This window comes from Pteropus alecto, unplaced genomic scaffold (assembly GCF_000325575.1).
Source record: "Pteropus alecto unplaced genomic scaffold, ASM32557v1 scaffold172, whole genome shotgun sequence".
Lineage (NCBI taxonomy): Eukaryota > Metazoa > Chordata > Mammalia > Chiroptera > Pteropodidae > Pteropus > Pteropus alecto.
The window spans coordinates 13,290-35,879 of NW_006431924.1; the positions used below are offsets into that span (position 1 = coordinate 13,290).

Genomic DNA, 22,590 nt, shown 5'->3' on the forward strand with positions numbered 1-22,590 from the left:
ATTAGAGGAAGATGTAAGAGAATTAGATCAGGTTAAATTTATAATTGAGAATAAAAGTGATTAATTTTACTGAAAACAATGCAAACTGCAAAGCATTATAGATATGCAATATATGATTATTATTAAATAAGATAGAAAACCTATCATGAAAGCTCATAGGAGAGAAAAAAATTAAAAAGTAATGAACATTTACAAATAAAAAAGTAAACAAATATCTAAGGAAAAAACTTAGTAGAGCATTTAAGTGGAATTATTTTATATTGGATGAACTGTAAAATATATGTACATACATATCAGATACACTACATATTTATATGAAGCTTGAAATTTAAAAAATTGTATTTGAGTCTTTATATGATGATTTAATAAGTGAAAAAAATGATTTTGTACTAGTTGGAAAAAAAATCAAGGTGTCACAAAATTTAGGAATGAAAAAAATTGTTTTTGTCCTTGATAAAAGTAGTAATCAGCTTAGAGAGAAGGCAATTCAGGTGAGAAAGAAATTCTTGTTAAATTACTTCATTTATTTTTTCATTCATTTGGTACTTTGAGCATTTTTATAACAGCCACTTTAAAATATTTGTCAGATAATTACAACATCTGTGTCATTTCAGCATTTGTCTTTTTCATACTAGTTGAAATTTTTATGGTTATTCATATGCTGTGTACTTTTGGATTGCACTCTGGAAATTTAGCAGAAGTATTTTGTTATGAGACTCTTAACTTTGTTTAAATTTTTGGAGTATATTGATATTTTTTGGTTTTAGCAAGCAATCATTCTGTCTGGGTTCAGGCCTTCTGGTTCCAATATTAGTTCCATTTTCAGAGCTTTTGTAGTGTACTCAGTTTTTTCTTGCATATGCATCAACCAGTGGTCAATATGGGACCTGGGCAATGTTTTATTTATTAGTTTAGGTCTCAGTGTCTTTGGTACATTAATTAGGGTCAGATCTAGGCATATACAGCTTGCAGTGGGGTGAGTACAGGAGTTCAAAATAAGATTTAGAAGTCTCTTTCCAAAGTGCCTTCCTCTTCACATTTTGCCCAATACTTTGAGTTTCTCAAGGCTTCTCTTTTCCATTTTCCAGCTAGAAATTTATGACTCTACCTACCCTATTAGGCATTAAAGGCTATCTGAAAAACCCATGTGGCATGAGGAAAGAAAGAAGAGAAAAAAGGAGGGGGTTTGCACTACCCTCCTGAAACCACAGCTCTACTGAAGGAAGAAGAGTCACTTCTCTCAGGCTATTAGGTATAATCCTAATTGCTACTGCCACTGCTATCGTGCATGATATTATCTGAAGTTTGAGTCACAAGAATAGAGAAGAGGAAGAGAAAAAAAAATGGATTATTTTCGTACTCTGTGTGTTAAGAGTTCATTTTCCTTCTCTTTTAACCAGAGCTAGAGTGCTTCTACAGTTCTCTACGTTTGTGCTCTGATGCTCAATTCAAGGCTTTGAGGTGCATTAAGTTCAGGGCACTGGTACTAGGCTAAGGGAGAGGTAAATTCAATACTATTTTGGTGATATCTTGAATTCTAGTGTTCTTGGTAAGATTGTTGCTACTATATAGTTTCCAGAGTTCTCAGTATCTGTTCTATGCATTCTGTTTAGGTTTTCTTTTAAAAATTTTTGTATTTCTTCAATTAGAGTTGACATTCAATATTATTTCATATTAGTTTCAGGTATACAGCATAGTGGTTAGACATTTATATGATTTACATAGTGATTCTCTAGGAAGTCTAGTACCCACCTGGCACCATACATAGTTATTACAATATTATCGACTATATTCCCTATACTATACTTTACATCCCATGACTATTTTGTAACTACCTATTTGTACTTATTCCCTTCAACTTTTTCTCCCAGCTCTTCAACCCCCCACCCATATGGCAACCATCAAAATGTTTTCCATGTCTATGAGTTTGTTTCTGTTTTGTTTGTTCATTTATTTTGTTCTTTAGATTCCACATATAAGTGAGATCATATGATATTTGTCTTTGTCTGATTTACTTCACTTAGCATAATACTCTCTAGGTTCATACATGTTGTCACAGATGGTAAGATTCTATTATTTTTTATGGCTGAGTAATATTCCATTGTATATATGAACCACATCTTCTTTATCTTGGTTATTATAAATAATGCTGTGGTGAACATAGGGGTGCATATATGTTTTCAAATCAGCATTTTGGGTTGCTTTATGTAAACACCCAAAGTGGAATTTCTGGGTCATAAGGTAGTTTTATTTTTAATTTTTTGAGGAAACTCCAGACTGGTTTCCATAGTGGTTGCACCAATTTGCAATCCTATCAACAGTGCATGAGGGTTTTCTTTTCTCCACACCCTTGCGAACACTTGTTTTTTTTCTTTTTCCTTTAAATTTCTCTTTGTATTCTAGGTGTTTTGAAACTTGAAAATTTAGTGCTTTCCAATATAATTTTGAATTGTTACTATTTTTAGAAGAATGTTAATTCCCCACATTTGTGACTCACCAATTCATCAACATGATGCTTTTTTAAAATTAATTAATTAATTAATTAAAATTAAATTTCTTGAGGTGACATTGATTAATAAAATTATATAGATTCCAAGAGTACAATTCAAGAAAACATTATATGTATATTGCATTGTGTGTTCACCACCCAAAATCAAATTTCCTTCCATTACTGTATATTTATCTAGGTTTTATAGTTGTTTTCAGTGAGAAAGACAGGATGTAGTATACTAACTCTACTTACAGAGAACTAGCATCATCCATTCATTGCATGTTTATTGAGTACCTTCTCTTATAGGCGCTGACCTAGATGCTAAAAACACAATGGCAAGCAAAAAGACAAGGTTCTGTCCCTCATGGGGTTTATAATAAAATGATAAAAGTATTTTAATAATCATCTTTCCTTTTCATCGAGCCTGTTTTGCTTTTGGTCCATGCTTTTTTCAACTCAGCTTTAACCTCACATTTGAGGCCCTTGACTGGCTTATCTTCCTGCTCTCACAAATGTTCATAGATGGCTAAATTTTGTAGTTTAGGTATAACCTGAGACTTCTGTTCTGTTCTGTACTGTAAGGTATATCAATTTAGCATCAGGGCCTACCAGAGAAAACTAAAAGACTTCAGATTTCTGATCTCGCATGTAGGGAGCTTAGAAATCATTACTCTTTTACATGACAAGAAAATAACTGAAAAAAAAAAAAACCCTAAAAAAAAAAAGGAAACAAACTGAAACTGAAAAGAAACAGCAAAACACCTTCCAAAAACTCTGAAAAACTGAAAATCATCTCAGAGAACTGAGAACTGAGGTTATGTGGAAAGCCACTAACCTTAAATGAAGAGAACTGAGGTTATGTGGAAAGCCACTAACCTTAAATGAAGAGAAGCACAGGCGGGTACAGAGAACCACAACTTACCAGAGCAGAAAGCCCAAGAACAAAAAAGTCCACAGGGGCTAATACCAGTTTCCTTTTACTCAATATATCTTGTCTGGGTTTGTGTTCTGACACCAATTTTTTGACACCAACTGAGTGTCCTATGATTCATTTCCATCTTGACACACTTCTGCCTGGCTGACTATAAATTTGAGGCTTACCACAGTTACTTCAGATTTGACAATTCACAGAAATGGCTCACAGAACTCACTGAAGGCACTACACATATGATTACAGTTTTATTATAAAGGTTACAAATCAGGAACAGCCAAATGGAAGAGGCACATGAGGCAATGCCGGGGCAGGAGTGAGAGCACAGAACTCAATCACCTCACCTGGCGGAGCTCAAGTGCATTACAATCCCGGCATGTCAATGTGTTCACCCACCTGAAAGCTCTATAGAGCTCTGGAGTACTGTGTCTGGAGTTTTTATCCAGGTATTTTTATATAGACATAATTGATTAAATCATCGGCCATATGATTAAATTCAATGTTCTGCCTCCCTCTCTCCCTGGAAGTCAGAGGTCAGGTGGTTGAAAGTCTCTTCCCTCTAATCACATAGTGGTTAGATTTTCTGGTGAGCAGCACCCATCTAAAGCTATGTAAGATCCTCACAATAAATAATGACATTAGCGTAACAAAAATACTCTTATCACTCAAGAAATTCTTAGGACTTTTGAAGCTCCTTTCCAGGAACCAGGGATAAAGAGCAGATATTTATTATAACACAGGCTTTCAACCAGAAAAATTATAAGCCATACTAAAAGATAAAAAAAAAAAATGTAGTTTGAAAAGATAGAGCAATATCAGAACTGACTGAGTTATGGCAAAATATTTGAATAATCAGACTAGGAATTTAAAACAACTATGACTGATATACCAAGTAAAATCCCAGCAACTTATTTTGTAGATATTTACAAAGTGGTTCTAGAGTTTATTCAGAAAGGCAAAAACTCAGAATATCCAACAAGATATTGAAGAACCGAGTTGGAGTACTGATACTACCTGACTTCAAGACTTACTCTAAAGCTATAATAATTAAGATTGAGTAGACAAGTAGATCAACTGAAGAGGAAAGAGAGCCTAGAAAAAGCCCATTCATAGTCAACTGATTTTGATAAAGGAGCAAAGGCAATGGATAAAAGATAATCTTTTCAACAAATGATGCTGGAACAACTGGACATCAATATGCAAAAAATGAATCTAGATTCAGACCTTATACCTTTCACAAAATTAAAATGAATGAAAAATCTAAATGTAAAATACATTATAAAATTACTAGAAATTATATAGAAATATTAGGTGACCTTGGGCTTGGTAATGACTTTTAAATACAATGTATGATCTATGAAAAAAATTAATAAATTATATTTATTAAAATTAAAAACATCTTCTCTATGAAAGACACCATTAAAAGAACGAAAGTACTGCGGAAAATCTTTGCAAAACACATATATGATAAAGGACTGTTATCTAAAACATGTAACGAACTCTTAAATTCAACAGTAACAAAGCAAAAAAAAAACAATTAAAAATAGGCAAAAGATTTGAACTGACACCTTAGCAAAGAAAATATACAGAGTGTAAATAAGCATATTATGTTCAACATCATACATTGTTAGGAGATTATAAATTAAAACAAAAATGTGATACCAATACATTCCTATTAGAATGGCTGAAATCCAAAACATTGACAACTCCAAATACTGGGGATGATGTAGAGCAACAGGAACTCTCATTCGCCGCTGGTGAAGTGCAAAATAATATAGTCATTTTGGAAAATAGTTTGGCAGTGTTTTGCACAACTAAACATACTCTTACCTTATGATCCAGCAATCATGCTCCTTGCTATTTATCCACATGAATTGAAAGCCTATATCTACATAAAAATTTGAGCATTAATGTTTATAGCAGTTTTATTCATGATTGCCAAACCTGGAAGCAGTCAGGATGTCCTTCATTAGGTGAATTAATAACCTTGTACATCTCTACTATGGAGCATTATTAAGGGATAAAAAGCAATGAGCTATCAAGCAAGAAAGAAGAAGAAAAAAGGAAGAAGAAAAAAAGAAGGAGAAAGAGGAGGAGGAAAAGGAAGAGGAGGAGGAGGAAGAGGAGGAGGAGGAAGAGGAGGAGAAGGAAACTTAAATGCTTATTGCTAAGGGAAAGAAGCCAATCTGAAAAGGCTACATGCTGTATGACTCCAACTATATGATATTTTGGAAAAGGCAAGAGATAGTAAAAAATTAGTGATTGTCAGGGTTTGGGGGTGTGTGGGGAGGAAAGAAGAATGAATAGCTAGAGCACAGGGGATTTTTGGTGGCAGTGGAACTATTCTATTTGATATTATAATGGTGGATACATGTCAATCCCTAGCATGTACAACCCACAAAGTGAACTCTAATGCAAACTATGGATTTTATTTAATCATAATGTATCCATATTATCTCATCAATTGCGACAAAAGCGCCATGTTCAAGATGTTAATAATAGTGGAAATCAGGGGTGGAGGAGAGGGTGTATCTGTACTTTTCATTAAATATTTCTGCAAACCTAAAACGGTTCAAAAATAAAATCTCTCAATGAAGAAAAACGTCTTTAGTAACATCAATGAAAATCTAGCTGATGTCTCTAGTGTGGATGGAATGCTGGAGAAAAATATGCATATATAGTCAAGTACATGTCTAGATAAATTAGTCAAAGTGTGTACTGTAACTAAGAGATGGAACCAGAAGATGGTTCCAACAATAAAATTTATTAGAGGTTTTAGGTAATGTAGAAAAACAACACAAATACAGAAGTGTACAAAACAAATATACAGCTTAGTGAATTAACGAAGGAATATCCTTGTTAATTACTATCTTTGTCAGAGAAAGAAGCTTGCTATCCAACTCAGAAGCCCTCCATATATTCACTACCATTTGCTGTCCTTTCCTCCCTAGAATAACGCTAATCTTATTTTTTCGATAATCATTTTCTTACTTCAATTTTGCCTTTAAAAAAAAAAAGCCTTTTAAGTCCCTTTTAATTAATGGATTCTCCCTTGATCACTTTAAAAAATTTCCTTTACTTTTTTTTAAAGAATCAAGATAACTTATTATGTAGCATTTTCAATAGTCTGGTTTTTGTTGACTTTATTCCTGTAGTTTGACACGATTCTCTCTTTTTATATTTCTTGTAAATTGGTAGCTGTATCTGAAGGTTTAATCATATTTGTGTTTATTCTGGGGGTGGGGTGGGGAGGAGAGCAAGGCTACTTCACGGGTTGTGTGTTCAAGATCAATTTTAACTTCTGTAAACAATTTAAATCTGGAGACAAAATTATACATTCATAAAGTGACAGACCAATTGCCCCCTCTAATGAAAAGGGAAACAAATTAAGTAGAAGTAACATTTTGATAGATAATGCTTCTAGTATTCAGGTATCTGCATTTAATGTAAAAAAAAAATGTTTTTCAGTAATTTTTACAGGTTCTCTGCCTTCAAGAAAGCATTCCAGTACAGTTACCCCGAATCGAGCCTTGGTTTTCTCCACAATCATATGTCTGACAATCATGGTGTTTGGAATAATCACTGCTTTATCAGGTAAGTGAATTTTAATCTTTGTTTATCTAGAGAGTTCCACTTACCAAAAGAAGAGAAGACGTCTTGATAATTTTTGATTTTACAGTTTCTAATATATATCTTTTTTATTTTACCAATTGAATTAAACTCCAATAACCATATAAGTGGGATCTAACATTTTAATTGTATAAGGTATAGGTCACATTATTGCAGTGTAATGCCCAGAGTCTGCAAAAGGGAGAACTGCCATTCATATTTTGCTTTTATTTACATTATAGCTTAGTATTTAAACAATGTAAAGTCTTCCAATCCATAAACATGGGATGTCTTTCCATTTATCTGTATTTTCTTTAGTTTCCTTCATTAATGTTTTATAACTTGCAATGTACAAATATTTCACCTCTTTGGTTAAAATTATTCTGAAAATGCCCTTTTCGGATAGGTCATTGTTTGTATATACAAGTATGAATGATTTTTGTTTTTGAGTTCTATGCCTTTACTCAATTTTCTTCTTAGTTCTATTTTATTTTATGATTTTAGAGTTTTCTACATTTTTGGTCATGCCATCTGCAAACAGAGATAATTTTACTTCATCTTTTCTGATTTAAATAATTTTATTTCTTTTTCTTGTCTAATTGCTCTGTGACTTCCAATACTATGTTAAATAGAAGTGGCAGGAGTGGGCATATCCACTTTGCACAAAATCTTAGAGGGAAAGCTTTCAGATTTTCCCCATTGATTATGTTAATTGTGTGTGCTTTTCATATATGACATTTACTGTATCAAAGTAGTTCCTTCTATACCTAGTTTTTCCAGGGTTTTTATCATGAGTATTAAATTTTGTCAAATACTTTCTCTTCATCTATTTAGATGACCCCTTTTTTTTCTTCTTTCAATCTGTTAACATGGTATATCACATTAATTGATTTGCATGTATTGAACCATTCTTGCAACCTAGAGCTAAATCCCTCTAGGTTATAGTGTTAAATCCCTTGAATGTGCTCTTAAATTCAGATTGTTAGCATTTTGTTGAGGAATTCTGCACTTATATTCAACATGGACATTGGCCCATAGTTTATTTTTCTTCTGGTGTGTTTGTCTGGCTTTGATATCAGGGGGGTGACACTAGCCTCATCAAATGAGTCTGAAATGTTTTATTTTCTTCTCATGTTTGAAAGAGTTTAAAAAGAACTGGCATTAATTTTGTTTGAATGTTTGGTAGAATTCTCCAGTGAAGCCGTCTTTCTGTCTTGAGAGTTTTGTTTGTTTTTTTTAATTCCAGAATCAATATACTTATTTGTTATTAGTCTGCTCAGATTTTCTATTTCTTCATGAGTCAGCCTTGGTTGCTCATGTTTTCTCTATGAATTTGTCAATTTCATCTAGATTATCCAATTTGTCTGCATACAATTGCTCACACCATGCTCTTATATTATTTTTTTATATCTGTAAAATTGGTAGTAATTTCTCCATTCTCATTCCTGATTTTAGTAACCTGAGACTTTTCTCTGTTTTCTTGGTACATCTCATTAAAATTTTGTCAATGTTGTCAATCTCGAAGAAGCAACTTTTGTCTTTGATTTTCTCTTTTGTTTTTCTATTCTCTATTTCATTTTATCTGACCTCCTAATTATTATTTCCTTCCTTCTGCTATCTTTGGATATAATTTGCCCTTCTTTTACTAGTTTCTTAAGGTATAAAATAAGGTTATTGGATTAAAATCTTTATTCTTTTTTAACGTAAACATTTACAACTATAAATTTCTCTCTTAATATTACTATCACTCCATCATATAAGTTTTGGTATTTTGTGTTTTTGTTTTAATTTGTCACAGCTATTTTCTAATATCTCTTGTGATTTCTTCTTTGGTAGTTTGGTTACTTAAGAATGTGTTAATTTTCTCATGCATATAAACGTTCTAGCTTTCTGTTACTGATATTTAGTTTCACGCTATCATGATAAAAAAATATACTTTGTATGATTGAAATCTTTGAAAATTTCTTAAGACTTGTTTTATAGCTTAACGTATGGTATATCTTGGGAATTATTCCAAGTGCGCTTAAAAAATGTACATTTTGCTGCTCTTTGGTGGAGTGTTCTGTATAAATTTGTTACAACTAATTGATCTATAGTGGTGTTTGAGATCTCTCTGTGTTTATCAGATTCTGTCTAGTCATTCTATCCATTATTGAAAATTTGTATTGACATCTACTATTATTGTGTTGCTATTTCTTCTTTCATTTCTGTCAGTTTGTTTCAATATTTTGGAGCTATGTTATTTGATGTATGCATGGTTATGGTTATTATGTCTACTTGGTGGATTGACATTTTCACAATATATAATGCTCTTCTTTGTCTCTTGTAATAGTTTTTGACTTATAAGTCAAAATATTAGTATAGCATCCCCAGCTCTACTTTGAATATTATTTGCATGGGATAGTTTCCCCCATCCTTTTATTTTCAACATATTTATGTCTTTAGACGTAAAATGAATCTCTTGTAGAGAGCATATATTTAGATCATGCTTATTTTTTAAATCCCATCTGCCAATATATACCTTTTGATCTAAGATTTTAATTCCTTTACATTTAATTACTGATGATATGTACTTACATTCACTATTAAGCCATTTTATTGTTTTCCGTATGTCTTAAAACTCTTGTTTTTGATTCCTCCCCTTCTGCCTTCTTTTGTGTTCAGTTGCTTTTTGGTTATGACACATTTTGATCCCCTTCTAATTTTTCTTTTGTGTGTATTCTATAGATATTTTTGTTTTGGTTAACTTACTGATTACATACAATGTTCTAAATTTATAAATATCTAATTTAACTTGATAGCAACTTAGTTCCATCACATTAAAAATCTGTACTTCTACAAAACGCTATTCTCCTGCCACACTTTATGTTATTGAAATTATAAATTATATCTTTATACATTGTATTCTGACAGATTTATAAATTTCTATGCATTTGTCTTTTAAATCTAGTAGAAAATACAATGTGGAGTTACAACCCAAAATTCCAATAATACTGAATCTTATAACTGTCCATGCATTTGCCTTTACTGGATATCTTTATATCTTCAAACGGATTCCAGTTATTGCCTAATGTTATTTCATTTCAGCCTGAAAGAGTCCCTTTAGCATTTCTTGTAGGGCAAGTCTAGTTATAATCAACTCTTTCAGATTTTGTTTATCTGAGAATATCTTAATTTTCTTTCAATTTTGTAGACACTTTTTCCAGCTATAGAACTTTTTGTTGAGTATTATTTTTTAGCCTGTTAATTATGTCATCCCACTTCCTTCTTCTTTTAAAATTTCTGCTGAAAACTTGTCTGACAATCTTATTGAAAATTCCTTATATGTGATAAGTCACTTCTCTCTTACTGCTTTAAGATTCTCTTTGTCTTTGGCTTGACAGTGTGATTAGAATTCATCTTGGTGTAAGTTTTATTGTGTTTATCTTGGAGTTAGTTGAGTTGTATGGATTTGCAGATTCATATATTGCATCAAATTTAGGCAGTTTTTAGCCTTTATTTCTTTCAGTAATCTGTCTGCCATTATCTATTTCTTTTCTTCTGAGACTTCTATGATTCATATGTTGATCTGCTTGATGATATCCAACAAGTCCCTTAGGCTTTGTTCACTTTTCCTAATTCTTTTTTTTCTCTGTTCCTCGGACTTGATAATTTTAATTGTCCTATCTTCAAGTTTACTAAATCTTTCTTCTGCCCTAAAATCTGTTACTGAATCCCTTAGTGAAAATTTCATTTAATTATACTGTTCTGCTCCAGAATTTGTTTGCTTTCTTTTTATAATTTCTATCTTTTTTGAAATTCTGATTTTGTTCCTATATCATTGTCCTGACTTCCTTTAGTGTCTGTGCATGTTTTTATTGAGCTCTTTTAGTATTTTTAATTTTTTTTTTTTTTTTTAGTGAGGTAACCCTTGGTTGACCTCACAGATTGCAAAGACATTGTCAGCTTACAATCCCTTATTTTTTAAAAAAAATTTTTATGCCTGCAGCACCTAGTCTTCCTAGGTGGTCTCTCATCCAAGTACTAACCAGGCCCGACCCTGCTTAGCTTCCAAGATCAGACAGGATTGGGCTTGTTCAGGGTAGCATGGCCATAGACTCCTTTAGCATTTTTAAGATAGTTGTTTTAAGTTCATTATCCAGTGAATCAGATGTCTAAGCTTACTCAGGGACAAATAGTTTCCATCAATTTACTTTTTATCTTTAAATAGGCCATATTTTCTTGTTTCTTTGTATGCCTTGTTACTTTTCATTGTAATTTGGGCATTTACTTATTTATTTTTGTTCTTAATTTTTCACATGATTTTTACTGAGAACTTATTTTGGAACCTGTGGAATAAACCACTTAGCATGATGTGTCATGTAAAAATACTCCCTAATAGTCCTTATATTTGCCTGTGACTTTTGTCCTTACTCATTCATATACTAAGTTTTGAAATCTGTGACTCTGCCCTCTGGGGTCAGAGATTATACAGGGTCTTTAAATTGAAAAAAAGCCACATGTGCAGTATCTGAGTCACCAAAGGCCATTAATGGACCAGAGACACAAAACTTACCCTTACCTCTGTAGTTTAAAGGTAATGGAATAAATAATTGTATATTTAGTATATTAAAATGTTAATAGGATTATATGATTTAATGCACATATAATGATTAGTTCATACCTGATAAAAATAAAGCCTTCGAAATTGTTTGCTACTATTTGTATTACCATAGTCAACATCATCACCATCATTAATATCTGTAATGGACATGTTATAAGGTTACAGATAAAGAAATAATAGAAGAGGTAATAATTAACTTATCATGGTCAGTGTGATATTTGCTCAAGATCAGTGTGATATTTGCTCAAGATCACCCAAGGACAGAAACCCTGAGCAGAGTGATTACTCATCACTTTCTCTACCTAAACTTTAATACTTTAAAACAAATATTATGAAGAGGTAAGACTTTGGTAAATATGTTTGTCATCTGCTGTGTGCAGTAGTCTCTTGTCTAGTCTGTTATAGCTAAAGACAAAGATTTGATTTTACTTCCGCAATAGACATGCTCCATGAATAAGAGTAGATCAGATGGTGAGAGAGAGAGGGAGGAAGGAAGGGAGGAAGGAGAGAGAGACAGACAGAGAATGAATATCAAAGCTAGTAATTGACTGTATAACAGTGCAGGTACAGTCATTATGTATTATAGTCTTCTCTTCCAGATAGTCTACCATGTTCCAGCTCTTATTTTTTTGTTTGGAAGATATAGCCAGTTTTCCTAGATAAAAAAAATCCTTCTTGGATTACATATCTTGGAAGCGACTTACCTACAAACATGCCCTTATAGCTCGAAAGATGCTTGCACTGCATCTAACATAAAACAAGCTACAACATAGAAAACAAGAACATTTCTCTCAATTTCACCCCAACCTGAATAGTAAACTAAAATTAACCCCCTGTTACTGCATTCACCGGTAATATCATAACAGGCCCTTCAAATGCTGTTTACAAATCTTAGAGTCAGGAATACTTGGAATATTCGATATTCTAGATTATCCTCATTTCTGTTTTAATACTATTATGATTCCACAGAGGATGATCTATTCTTAACATTCTGTAACCTAAAATAAAATATGTTATATATTGACGAAGCAAAAATAATTAAGGTTGTAAAGATATAAATCAACAGTGTTTATTTAATAAAGGAAAAAAAGAACTGGAAGAAGGCAATCTTTTTGTTGTAAATACCTCAATAGTAAGCAAGAAAATGTTTTTTGAAATACATTTTAAGTCCATTACCCTCATTTCTTAAATAATCATAAGACTTTAATTGGTACTTTTGACTGCCTTTTTTCATTACTCTTTCTGTGTTTCTCTTCCTTCCAACTAGCGCTTTAACTAAAAAAAAGATTCCTTATGGGGAGTCAATAACTAGTCATCCTCTAATGTGGCCCTCATCTTTAAACTGGTGGATGTAGGAGCAGTGATAGCACAATAAATATAACACAGATTTGGAGAAAGGTAGTCTGCTTTCAGGTATAGTCTCAGTAATTATATGATAGATATAATTCAATATCTGTTTTGTGGTGAGTGCCCTAGAATGCATATTTTTCTGGTGTTATGTGATTAGACATTCAAAATACATCAGTGATTATCCATAGCTAGTAGCTGTTTTTCATAAGAGGCAAATCTAAGGAGACTCCGTGGAAATTATGCATTGAGGACACAACTTCCTGACCTGTCACAGACACTTTCAGAGGCTTCGAGTTGACAGAGAAGATAGTCATAGTAGTGGAATAGTCAGCTACTAACAGATCAGTGAAGACCCTCTGGAGAGATTTTTCTTGTTCTCAATCTCACTTAAAGAGATCCTCTCTCCTGGTTATATGAGAAGTATATCAGAAAAGCCTGAGCAATGTAGTATTGGTAGCTTAAAAATAGACAACCTCACAAAATGTTCTTAGTTAAAGGAAGTTCCTTAGAGGAAGGACACTTATCAGGGCACATATTTTTCTCATTCTCATGAGACTACTTAGACATGTATCTGACTACATCATCTCAAGAAACTTTATCCACAGAATTTATCTATTTCCTGTCTCTTGTTTTGTTTATTAAGGCTTCTAGAGCATTTTGGAGAACTGTCTGTTCTTTAAGACTGACCAAATGTTGCTGTTGATGTATCTGACATTTTAGGGAAAGTTAGCATTGTTGAAATCCAAGTGGATCGGTACTTAACTCAGAGTTTAAGGCATTATTCACTCTTTTTTCAGCTCATCCACTGCTGGAGGTATTAGTTTAAATCTCGGCTTTGCCATTTGCTGTGAAATGTATTCAACGAGTTTTCATATGCCTCATTTGAAAAACAAGGATAATACATTTAATATTTTACAAGACCATTGGGAAATATGTTAGAAAGTACTAAGTAAAATATACATAAGAAAATATAAAAGTAAGTGTTTTCATTTTCAGTAACTAGAATTAAATTCCATCAACAATCATCAGAATGTTTTGAAGTTGCATGCCCAGAAAACTGGATTGGTTTCCAAAGAAAGCGTTTCTATTTTTCTTATGATATGAAGAATTAGACATTCAGCAAGAGATTTTGTGACTCACTAGATGCTGATCTGGTTCAGGTTGAAACCATCCAGGAACTGGTAAGAAAATAGTTCTGGCTAGAATTTAAAAAAAAAAATTGATCCTACCAAAACATGGTGTCATTTTGTGTGAGTGGGTCTAAGATAAGGTTTTGAACCTACCTAGACATTAACTTTTCAGCATAAAGAGAGAGGAAACCAGCAGGTGCTGTATTCTAAAGTAGGTCATCTACAATTACCTTAACATTCATAGCAGTGCCTTCTTTGACTTATGAGTAAGAACTGTGCATATAGGAATGAGAATATTAGAGGTAGAAACATAATTTTAAATTCATATGAAATTAATAACATCACTTCAAAATAAATCATGCAGGAACAATGTCAGAGAAGATAGTAGAATAAGCAGCCCCTGGTATCTGTACCTCCACATAAACAACTATTGAACTGGCAGAAACTCTCTAAGGTAACTAATTTGGAACTCTGGAGGCTAATTGAACACTTGCAGCATCCTAAGGAGAGTTCGATAAGTAAGTTGCTAAATTTCAGTTAATCTTAGTGAATTTCAGCCTTCCCACTCAGTAGTAGCTGTCATTCCCCCCACATCACCATGGCAGGGAGCCATAGGGACTGCTATCCATGTTCAGCATAACATGTTGCTTCACATTGCTGGAGTCAGGGTGGGCAAAGACCTTGTTTTCCAAATATTGGGGTTATATGCTGTTACTTCTGATTACTGAGGGGCAGACACAGAGGCGGGCTGACACTTTTTTTTTTCAAACTTCACCAACTGAAATGGCTTTCAGGGGATTTAAAGAAATGGTACTTGTTTTATTTCTCCCTTTTGGGAGTCAGGTATTTAACAAAATCTTTGGCTGGTAACTGACTAACTATAGAGATAACAGAATAGAAATTTCAGTGACTTCACACAACAGAGAATACATATTTTGCAAAAATTGTTTGAAAAGGTCACAAACAGATGGCTTCAAACAATCAAAATTCAACAATCCCTAAAGAGCAAGAGAATTAGATTCTCAAAGTTATCACAACAAAACACTCATACTGTCTAGTTGTCAACAAAAAATTATAAAACGTACAAAGAATAAGAATGGACAGCGCATTCATAGGGAAAAAAATCTGACAGAAACCACTCTTGAGGGAACCCAGACATTGGAATTATTAGTCAGAGATGTAAAATCTGTTGTCTTAAATATGTTCAGTAAGCTAAAGGAAACTATAGACAAAAAACTGACCAACATATGCATTATTGGAATACCGGAAGGAAAAGAGAAAAAGAGAGTAGAAAAAATATTTGAAGAAATAATAGCTGAAAACCTCCCATGTATAAGAAAAAAGATAAATATACATGTCCAAGAGGACCGATGAACTCCAAACAAGATAAACACAAAGAGAACCAAATCAAGACAAATTATAGTCAAGTTGTTAAAGTCCAAAAAGAGAAGTTTGAAGGTAGCAAGAGAGAAACAACTAGTTATGTGCATGGGATCCTTAATAAGATTAACAGCTGATTTATCCCGAGATACAAAGGAAGCCAGAAAGCTGTGGAATGACATGTTTAAAGTTCTGAAAGCAAAAATATGACCAATCAAGAATTCTTTATCTGACGGAGATCATTTTGAGGGTTACCAGATAGGAGGAGATTCGGGATGGGTAGGTGAAAGAAGAGAAGAGATTAAGTAGTACAAATTGGTAGTTAAAAAATAGTTACAGAAATGTAAACTATAGCATAAGGAATATAGTCGATAATATTGTAATAACTGTACAGTGTCAGATGGGTACTAGATTTATTCGATGATCACTTTATAAGTTATATAAATGTCTAATCACTATGTTGTACATCTGAAACTAACATAATATTGGATGCCAACTATAACTGAAAAGTAAAAATATTTAAAAATTTTTGTATCTGGCAAATATTGAAAAAGTAAAAATATTTTTAAAATTCTGTATCTGGCAAAACTATCTTCCAGAATGAAAAAGAAATTAAGATGTTTCTAGATAATCAGCAACTCAGGTAAGTTTTTTTACCAGTAGATACATGCTACAAGTAATAATAAATGCTGAAATTAAAGTACTTAGACAGTAACTCAGCCAAAAGAATAAAGGACACTTATGCAGAACAATCATATGATTTAACAGGCAAATTCACTTAAAAACTAATTATAAATCTATGTTAGTGGACATACAGTGCATAAATGTGTGATCTGACAATAATATAAAGAGAGAAGGTTGGAAACATATAGGAGGAAATGTATACTGTTGAAACCAAGTTCATATTATAAACTAGGTTATTATGACTTTAAGATGTTAGTTGCAATCCCCAATGTATCCATTAATAAAATTACTAAAAAATATACAGAAAAAAGGGAATTAAAATTATAAAAAGTCAGTTAAATACAAAAGAATCCAATAACAGCTGAAGTGAAGAATAAAAAAACATATTAGACATATAGAAAACAAGTGGACGAATGGCAGAAATAAGTTCTTTATCTGAAATCACATTAAATGTAAAATATGAAACTATCCTATTAAAAGACAAGGACTGGCAGATTGATCAGGAAAAAAAATAGCATTCATCTATATACTCTCTACAAGAGGCTCATCTTAAATATAAAGACACAAAGAAGTTAAAAATGAAAAGATGGCAACAGATATTTCACGCAAATGGTAACCAAAAGAGAGCTGGCTGGTTATATTCTTGTCAGACAAAATAGACTAAAGGAAAAAAAACTTTACAAGAGACATGGAAAGAAGTTTATGTAAAATTAAATTAACTCTGGCAGTGAGCTGCATTTTTTTTTCTAAGTGGGAAATGAGTTATATAATACAAAATTAAAAAGAAAATTACAAGCACAGTTAAGAATATAGCATAGAAGCACTACTTCTTTTGAGAGAGGTTGGGTAATGACAGATTAATGAATATCATCTCTGTGTTTTCCGAAAGGATTTCCTCTTGAGGTATAAAGGCCCCTCTGACCCTGAAAATGGATAAATGGCACTGAATGGATCAGAAAGTAAGTTTTAAAAAATATAGCAGCAATATTTATATTTGAATTTACTTTGCATAAAACTCAAAGTGTTCTTCAGTTATATGCTCTAAAAGTTATTCTAAGATTAGTTGTTAAAGAAGACAGTGCCAATCTGTATGTTGCAAAGTTTCTGCAAGCTCTTTGAATCAATCCAAAGTCTATCATAGGTGGCATGGTGAGGGAGAATGACCGTGAACCTGATTCCAGGCCTCATCTATGTCACTTACCAACTCCTTCACTTTGAGAGAACTGCACAACATACATATGTCTGTTTCTTACCTCTCGGCAAAAATCAAGTGTGTTCACCCTATTGATCTCACAGGGTTGATGTTAAGATCAGAGGTTTTGACGTATGTGAGTGTACTTTTTAAACTGAAAAATATTATATAAATGCAAGATAAATTATTATATAAAACTACCACGGCATCAATGTTCAGCTGTTTATAGAAGGATTATGAGAGATAGTAATAAAGTCTATTAAATAAGATCATAGTTACATTTAGGACAAGTAAAGTTTATTAATATTAAATTTAATCTCAACTGTATATTTATAGAATCTTTATATTACTGAAACAATTTTGGATGATGCTGGAAAACTTGGATTCAGAAAATTTCACAAAATATTTGCTTGCCTGAGGAGATAAGGAGGTTTTGAAAAACTGTTCTATGATGATAAAGTAGTCAACACGGGAAATATAACTATTTATTTACTGAGAAGGGCACTGTATTGGATGTTAGTAGGTTTGAAAACTAGTTCTTATTAGCTTTTTGATCTTGGACAGATGGTAAGTTTTAGAAATCAAAGAGAACTTATATTTATACACTGTCATCTCTGCAATGCTTAATATATTGTAGATGTTTGTCAAATATTCAAATTAACCTCTAATTTTTCCTTTACAATACTAAAACAGTAATATTTACTCTGTCTCATTCTCAAGATGTTTTAAGGGTCAAATATATTGTTAACTCTTCAGTTATTGAAACTGTTTATTATGATAGAAATGAAAAACATCAGTAAGGCCTAGCATGTTTCAACAGTATCAAGTATACTTACCCCTTCTCTCACAAGAAGATCATATCAGACTATAGAGATTTCATGATAAAGAGGAGACATTTATAATCTGAATGCTGACTCAAATGTTTGTGTCAAGCCATTTAAATTCAGTGGAATAGCACTGTAATTCCAGTACTAAAACAATTAGGGAATTAGGAAAACTGTGATAACACGTGCGGTTTAGAAAAAGCTGCTGAGGTCTTCAGTTATTTAATGAAACAATATTGCTGAAAGTGGAGAGAAAATGGGCAGAATCTCTCCCACCAGCCAAGTGGGGCTTTGGATGTGGTTACGCTTATGGACGTAAGATAGGTTTGATTCACTGTCCCTGTAGCTGGTCTATTGAATCCCCAGCTAATGAAAGTCTATTAGCTACTCAGTGATCAATACATAAGTCAGGAGAAAATCAGGGCCTACAAACAACACTAACAAAATTACCTGTAACATAGGAGCACTTTTTCACTCTTCTCTTTTACAAAGCGAAGAAGGTGGAAATAGACTAAACTGTGTTTCATTCATCTAGGCATGAATCTTAGTTTTATTTGTTATAAGAACATGGGAAATTCAGTTTATTTAGGTATAAAAAGGAATCAAAATATGTATCTTGCAGGGTAATTTTTAATATTAAAAAGGTGGCATGTATAATGCATCTTACATTTAGAGGATAACTGATTTTGCTTCTTCCATTGTAGTTTTTCTATCAGAGGAAGAAGAGACTGTGCCTATGTGAGTGACAAAGGTGTCCGCCCTACACAGAGAAGAAGTGGATTTGTTCCAAACCAGACATATATGCCCAGAGGAGGATGCAAAGCCTTACCTGATCTTCAGATATACACTGGATGTATCTGATTATCTTTCTAAATAAAAGACTTAGTTTTCTTTTAAATATTTAATATAATTGCTTTGTTTGCAATTCAGTGTTTTCATTTTACTGAGATTTCTAGGAATATAATCCTGAATGCCAGCTGAAAGTTTGTTTTAGTTATTGTTTTTTAATAAAAAAATTGATTCTCATTTATTGACATACGAGGTAAAAATCAAGATGGTGTATGGCGGACTCTTGCATTTTCTTAAAAATTAATTTTCTTTTCTTTTTTTTTTTTGTATTAACATCTGGTCACAGATAATGATTCACTTAAAAAAACATTTTAATTAGATAACCTTATGTCAAACATGGCCAAGGCAATCCAATTTTCCCGTAAGCCCAATGTGACAGTTTCTCCACACATTCACTTTATAAAAATATGGTTTTTAGCCTTGAGATCTGATATTTCATGCAAGTGAGTCAACATTATATTAGCTTATGAAAGCTCTATTTTAGCTCTATTCTATTTGTTGAAAACTAATAATAGAAGCAAAATCATTTTGGGCTTCAGATCTTAGCCTACTACTGAAGAAATTATGGAACTTTTTGTGACTGGTAGTTAATTATATAGTTCATGAGCCACAGATTTAGTTACCACTTCCTACCTGTACATACTCTGTTCAACAGAAGTGGACAGAGTGGCTGCCTCCCCTTCTCTTCAGTATCCCCCAGATTATAGAAAATTCCTATTTTCACCAATGACCTTAAGTTGTGAAGATGTGTTACTGTTTGAAGGAGTCAAATAAATATTTACATTAGTCTACCTTCAACATTATTAATCAAACGGTAGAGACTTGCAAAGAAACCATACCACATGTGGGTGCCAAGAAGCCTAAATTAAGCATTGGCAAGACTGCAGGCTTGTAGGTAAGCCTGCTGCATGAAAAAACTCAGGCCATCCTGAAATTGCCTCACCAGGAAGCCATTTCATCCCAGGAAATGAGTTTATAGTCAAAAATTAGCAAATGTATGAGGAAGATCACAACATTAAAGAAAGTTTGCAATTTCCATCAATAAAATAAATTAGCACCTGAGGAAATAGAGCTAATAGAATAATTTTAAAAATAAACAAAACAGCCTCGTCGCCTCAAAAAAAAAAACCTTAAAAATATTTATATTTATTATTCTTGAGGAGATAAAGAAGTTCGACACAAAATAGGCAAACACAGTAGAAAAAGAATCTAATTATAATCTTGAAAACAACAAAACGTTATTGTTGAAATATACTCAATAGAAAAACTAAGTATAAAAACCCAGCTGACAAAACGTTAAGTTAGCAGATTGGGTGGACCATATCACTGAGAATGCAGAAGAAAGAGTATGAAGTGTTGACAAATATAAAAAAACGAAGAGAATGGGTGATTGAAGAAACTCGAACATTCCTTTTTCAGGAGTGCCAGAAGGGCATAATAAAGAAAGTAGAGAAGAGGAAACATCTGAAGAACTTACAAAGTACATGTAATACCATTGTTGGACTTAAACCATGGGGGGTTTTTGGCCAGTGTGGAGGACACCATACTACAAGGACAGGAAATATATTTGTTGTGACCTCAGAAGTTTATTTGAGAAAAGAGACAAAAGAAAAATAATGAAAGAAGAAAAAATGCATATAATGGTTGGTCGTAATTTCTGCTGTAAAATCTACTGTTATGTGTAAACTGAAACATGGTGAAATAATAACTTCTTTTCATAGTAGGGACCTCAATGTAGAAACTGAATAAAACAGTATGTAGAATAGAATGAAAAATCATCAGCTTTCTCCTACACAATGTTGGTTACCAAGAAAAGAGATAGTTCTTATGGTTTTACTAGTTTGGAAACATGCAGTTTTATTTTTTTATGGTTGACTATAATGGTAGAGTAAGGGAAGGAGCTACTAGCAAAGATCTTGGGTAATCCTTAATAAACTTGAAATACTGCCTTATTAGCATCTGTAAACAATAGATATAATACCCAAATAATAAAAATAGTGAAAATCACATTTAAACTAAAACTGGACTTTTAGTATTATATGTGGTATGTCTAAGTCATTTGTATCACCACTGGATTCAGGTGATATGGAAGACTAGATGTCCTTAACCTTTTATCTCATAAATAAAATGTTTTCTTTTCAAAGAAGTTTTCTCTCTATTAGAGGGCAGTTACTCTGAGTCTGTGCCAGGTATCAGTTTAGTTTGTCTTAGCTGTAATCCATGCTTTTGTTATCTGTTCTTCATTAATGGGCCATACTCAGCTTTTTTCTTTGCAGTGAGCTGATGTTAAGCTTATGACTAGAGGACACTGCAGGAGGAATTGGCTTCTGATGTTGTGTTTTGTTTTTTTCCTCTTTTTGCTCTTGCTATATCATGGTATGAAATTGATGTGAAAAATCATGCTAAACCTTTAATAACCCTGTGGCAACAAGCAGAAACACATGCCAACTATCATGGAGTTGGAATATTATTTATCCATAAAAAAGAATGGAGTACTAATACATGCTACAATGTGGATAAATCCTGAAAACATTATACTAAGTGAAAGAAGCCACACACAAAATGGTCACATATTGTATGATTCTATATATATGAAATATCCAGAATAGGTTAAAAACATAGACAGATGAGACTGGGTGTAATAGAAGAGATAGACAGTTGATATGGGCTGGGTGTGAGGGTGGAGAATGAGAAGCAACAGTTTCATGGGTATGTGGTTTTCTCTTGAGATGATAAAAATGTTTTCAACCTACATAGAAGTGGCAGCTGCATAACATTGTGAATATATCAGATACCACTGAATTATTCACTTTAAAAGAGTTAATTTTACTCTATGACAATTTTACCTAAATTACAAAAAAATATTTTCTGGAGTGACACTCCATAGTGTGGAAAAATCCACACTAAAGGTGAGTTCACAATAAAAAAAAATTTAAAAAAAGCACCATCAGGGAGCGTCAACAGGAGTAACCAACGGAAGGAGTCTAAACAGGAGAGCCCAAGACCACATAAGTAACACCTAAAACAGTGTATTACAAAATGATGAAAATCATAAGTAAAGAACAAGACTATTAAACAAAAAAAAAATTAAAAAAATAACTAAATAGAACTTTTGGAAATAAAAATATATAATAGTTACAAATTTTTAATGAATTAATAAACAACTAATTAAATTAAACTGAAGAAATAATGTACTGGAACTTAAAGCAAAGGATAATTAAGAGATTAAAAACTATGTAAGACACTAAAACAACTTGGATGATGGGAAGAGAAGAAGCTAAATTAAATCATCAGCATTTCTGACAGTGTATCTGAGCAATTTTCTGGCAGTTTTTTTAAAGAAAAAAATCATATAATATTTTTTCTAATTGACCCCTATGATGCCTAGGAGATGATATTCAGTTATACCTCATCTAATAGACCTATGGAGTTAAAAAGCCTTCAGAATATATTGGATTTCCTGAAAAAAAAAAAAAAAGGAAAAAGGAAGATAATCCTGCTGTGGGGCAGGAAGGCAGGGAATTTTGTGTCAGGAAAATATGGGTAT

At 32.6% G+C, this 22,590-nt stretch overlaps 2 protein-coding genes, 1 long non-coding RNA gene and 1 pseudogene across 3 annotated transcripts in view; 3 read left to right on the plus strand and 1 right to left on the minus strand.

Annotated features, from left to right (window-relative positions):
• The first annotated feature begins 1,134 nt into the window (after positions 1–1,134).
• Positions 1,135–22,590, plus strand: part of LOC102878964 (killer cell lectin-like receptor subfamily F member 2) — a 54,948-nt gene continuing 33,492 nt past the window's right edge. Inside the window, exons 1-2 of the mRNA XM_015585495.2 lie at positions 1,135–1,252; positions 6,891–7,016. Coding sequence (XP_015440981.1) covers positions 6,973–7,016 — 44 coding nt within the window. The 5' untranslated portion in view covers positions 1,135–1,252; positions 6,891–6,972. The remainder of the gene's footprint in view (positions 1,253–6,890; positions 7,017–22,590) is intronic.
• LOC112475541 lies at positions 11,011–11,129 on the minus strand (annotated as a pseudogene).
• On the plus strand, positions 13,965–14,472 carry CLEC2D (C-type lectin domain family 2 member D; the record flags this gene model as incomplete). Its single annotated transcript, XM_015585498.1, is given in 1 exon segment — positions 13,965–14,472. A coding segment is annotated over 1 exon segment (213 nt), but the record flags the coding sequence as incomplete, so codon positions are not given.
• Positions 16,039–19,228, plus strand: LOC112475538. Its single transcript, XR_003044745.1, has 3 exons — positions 16,039–16,137; positions 17,068–17,137; positions 18,899–19,228. It is a non-coding gene; the product is annotated as an uncharacterized LOC112475538 (long non-coding RNA).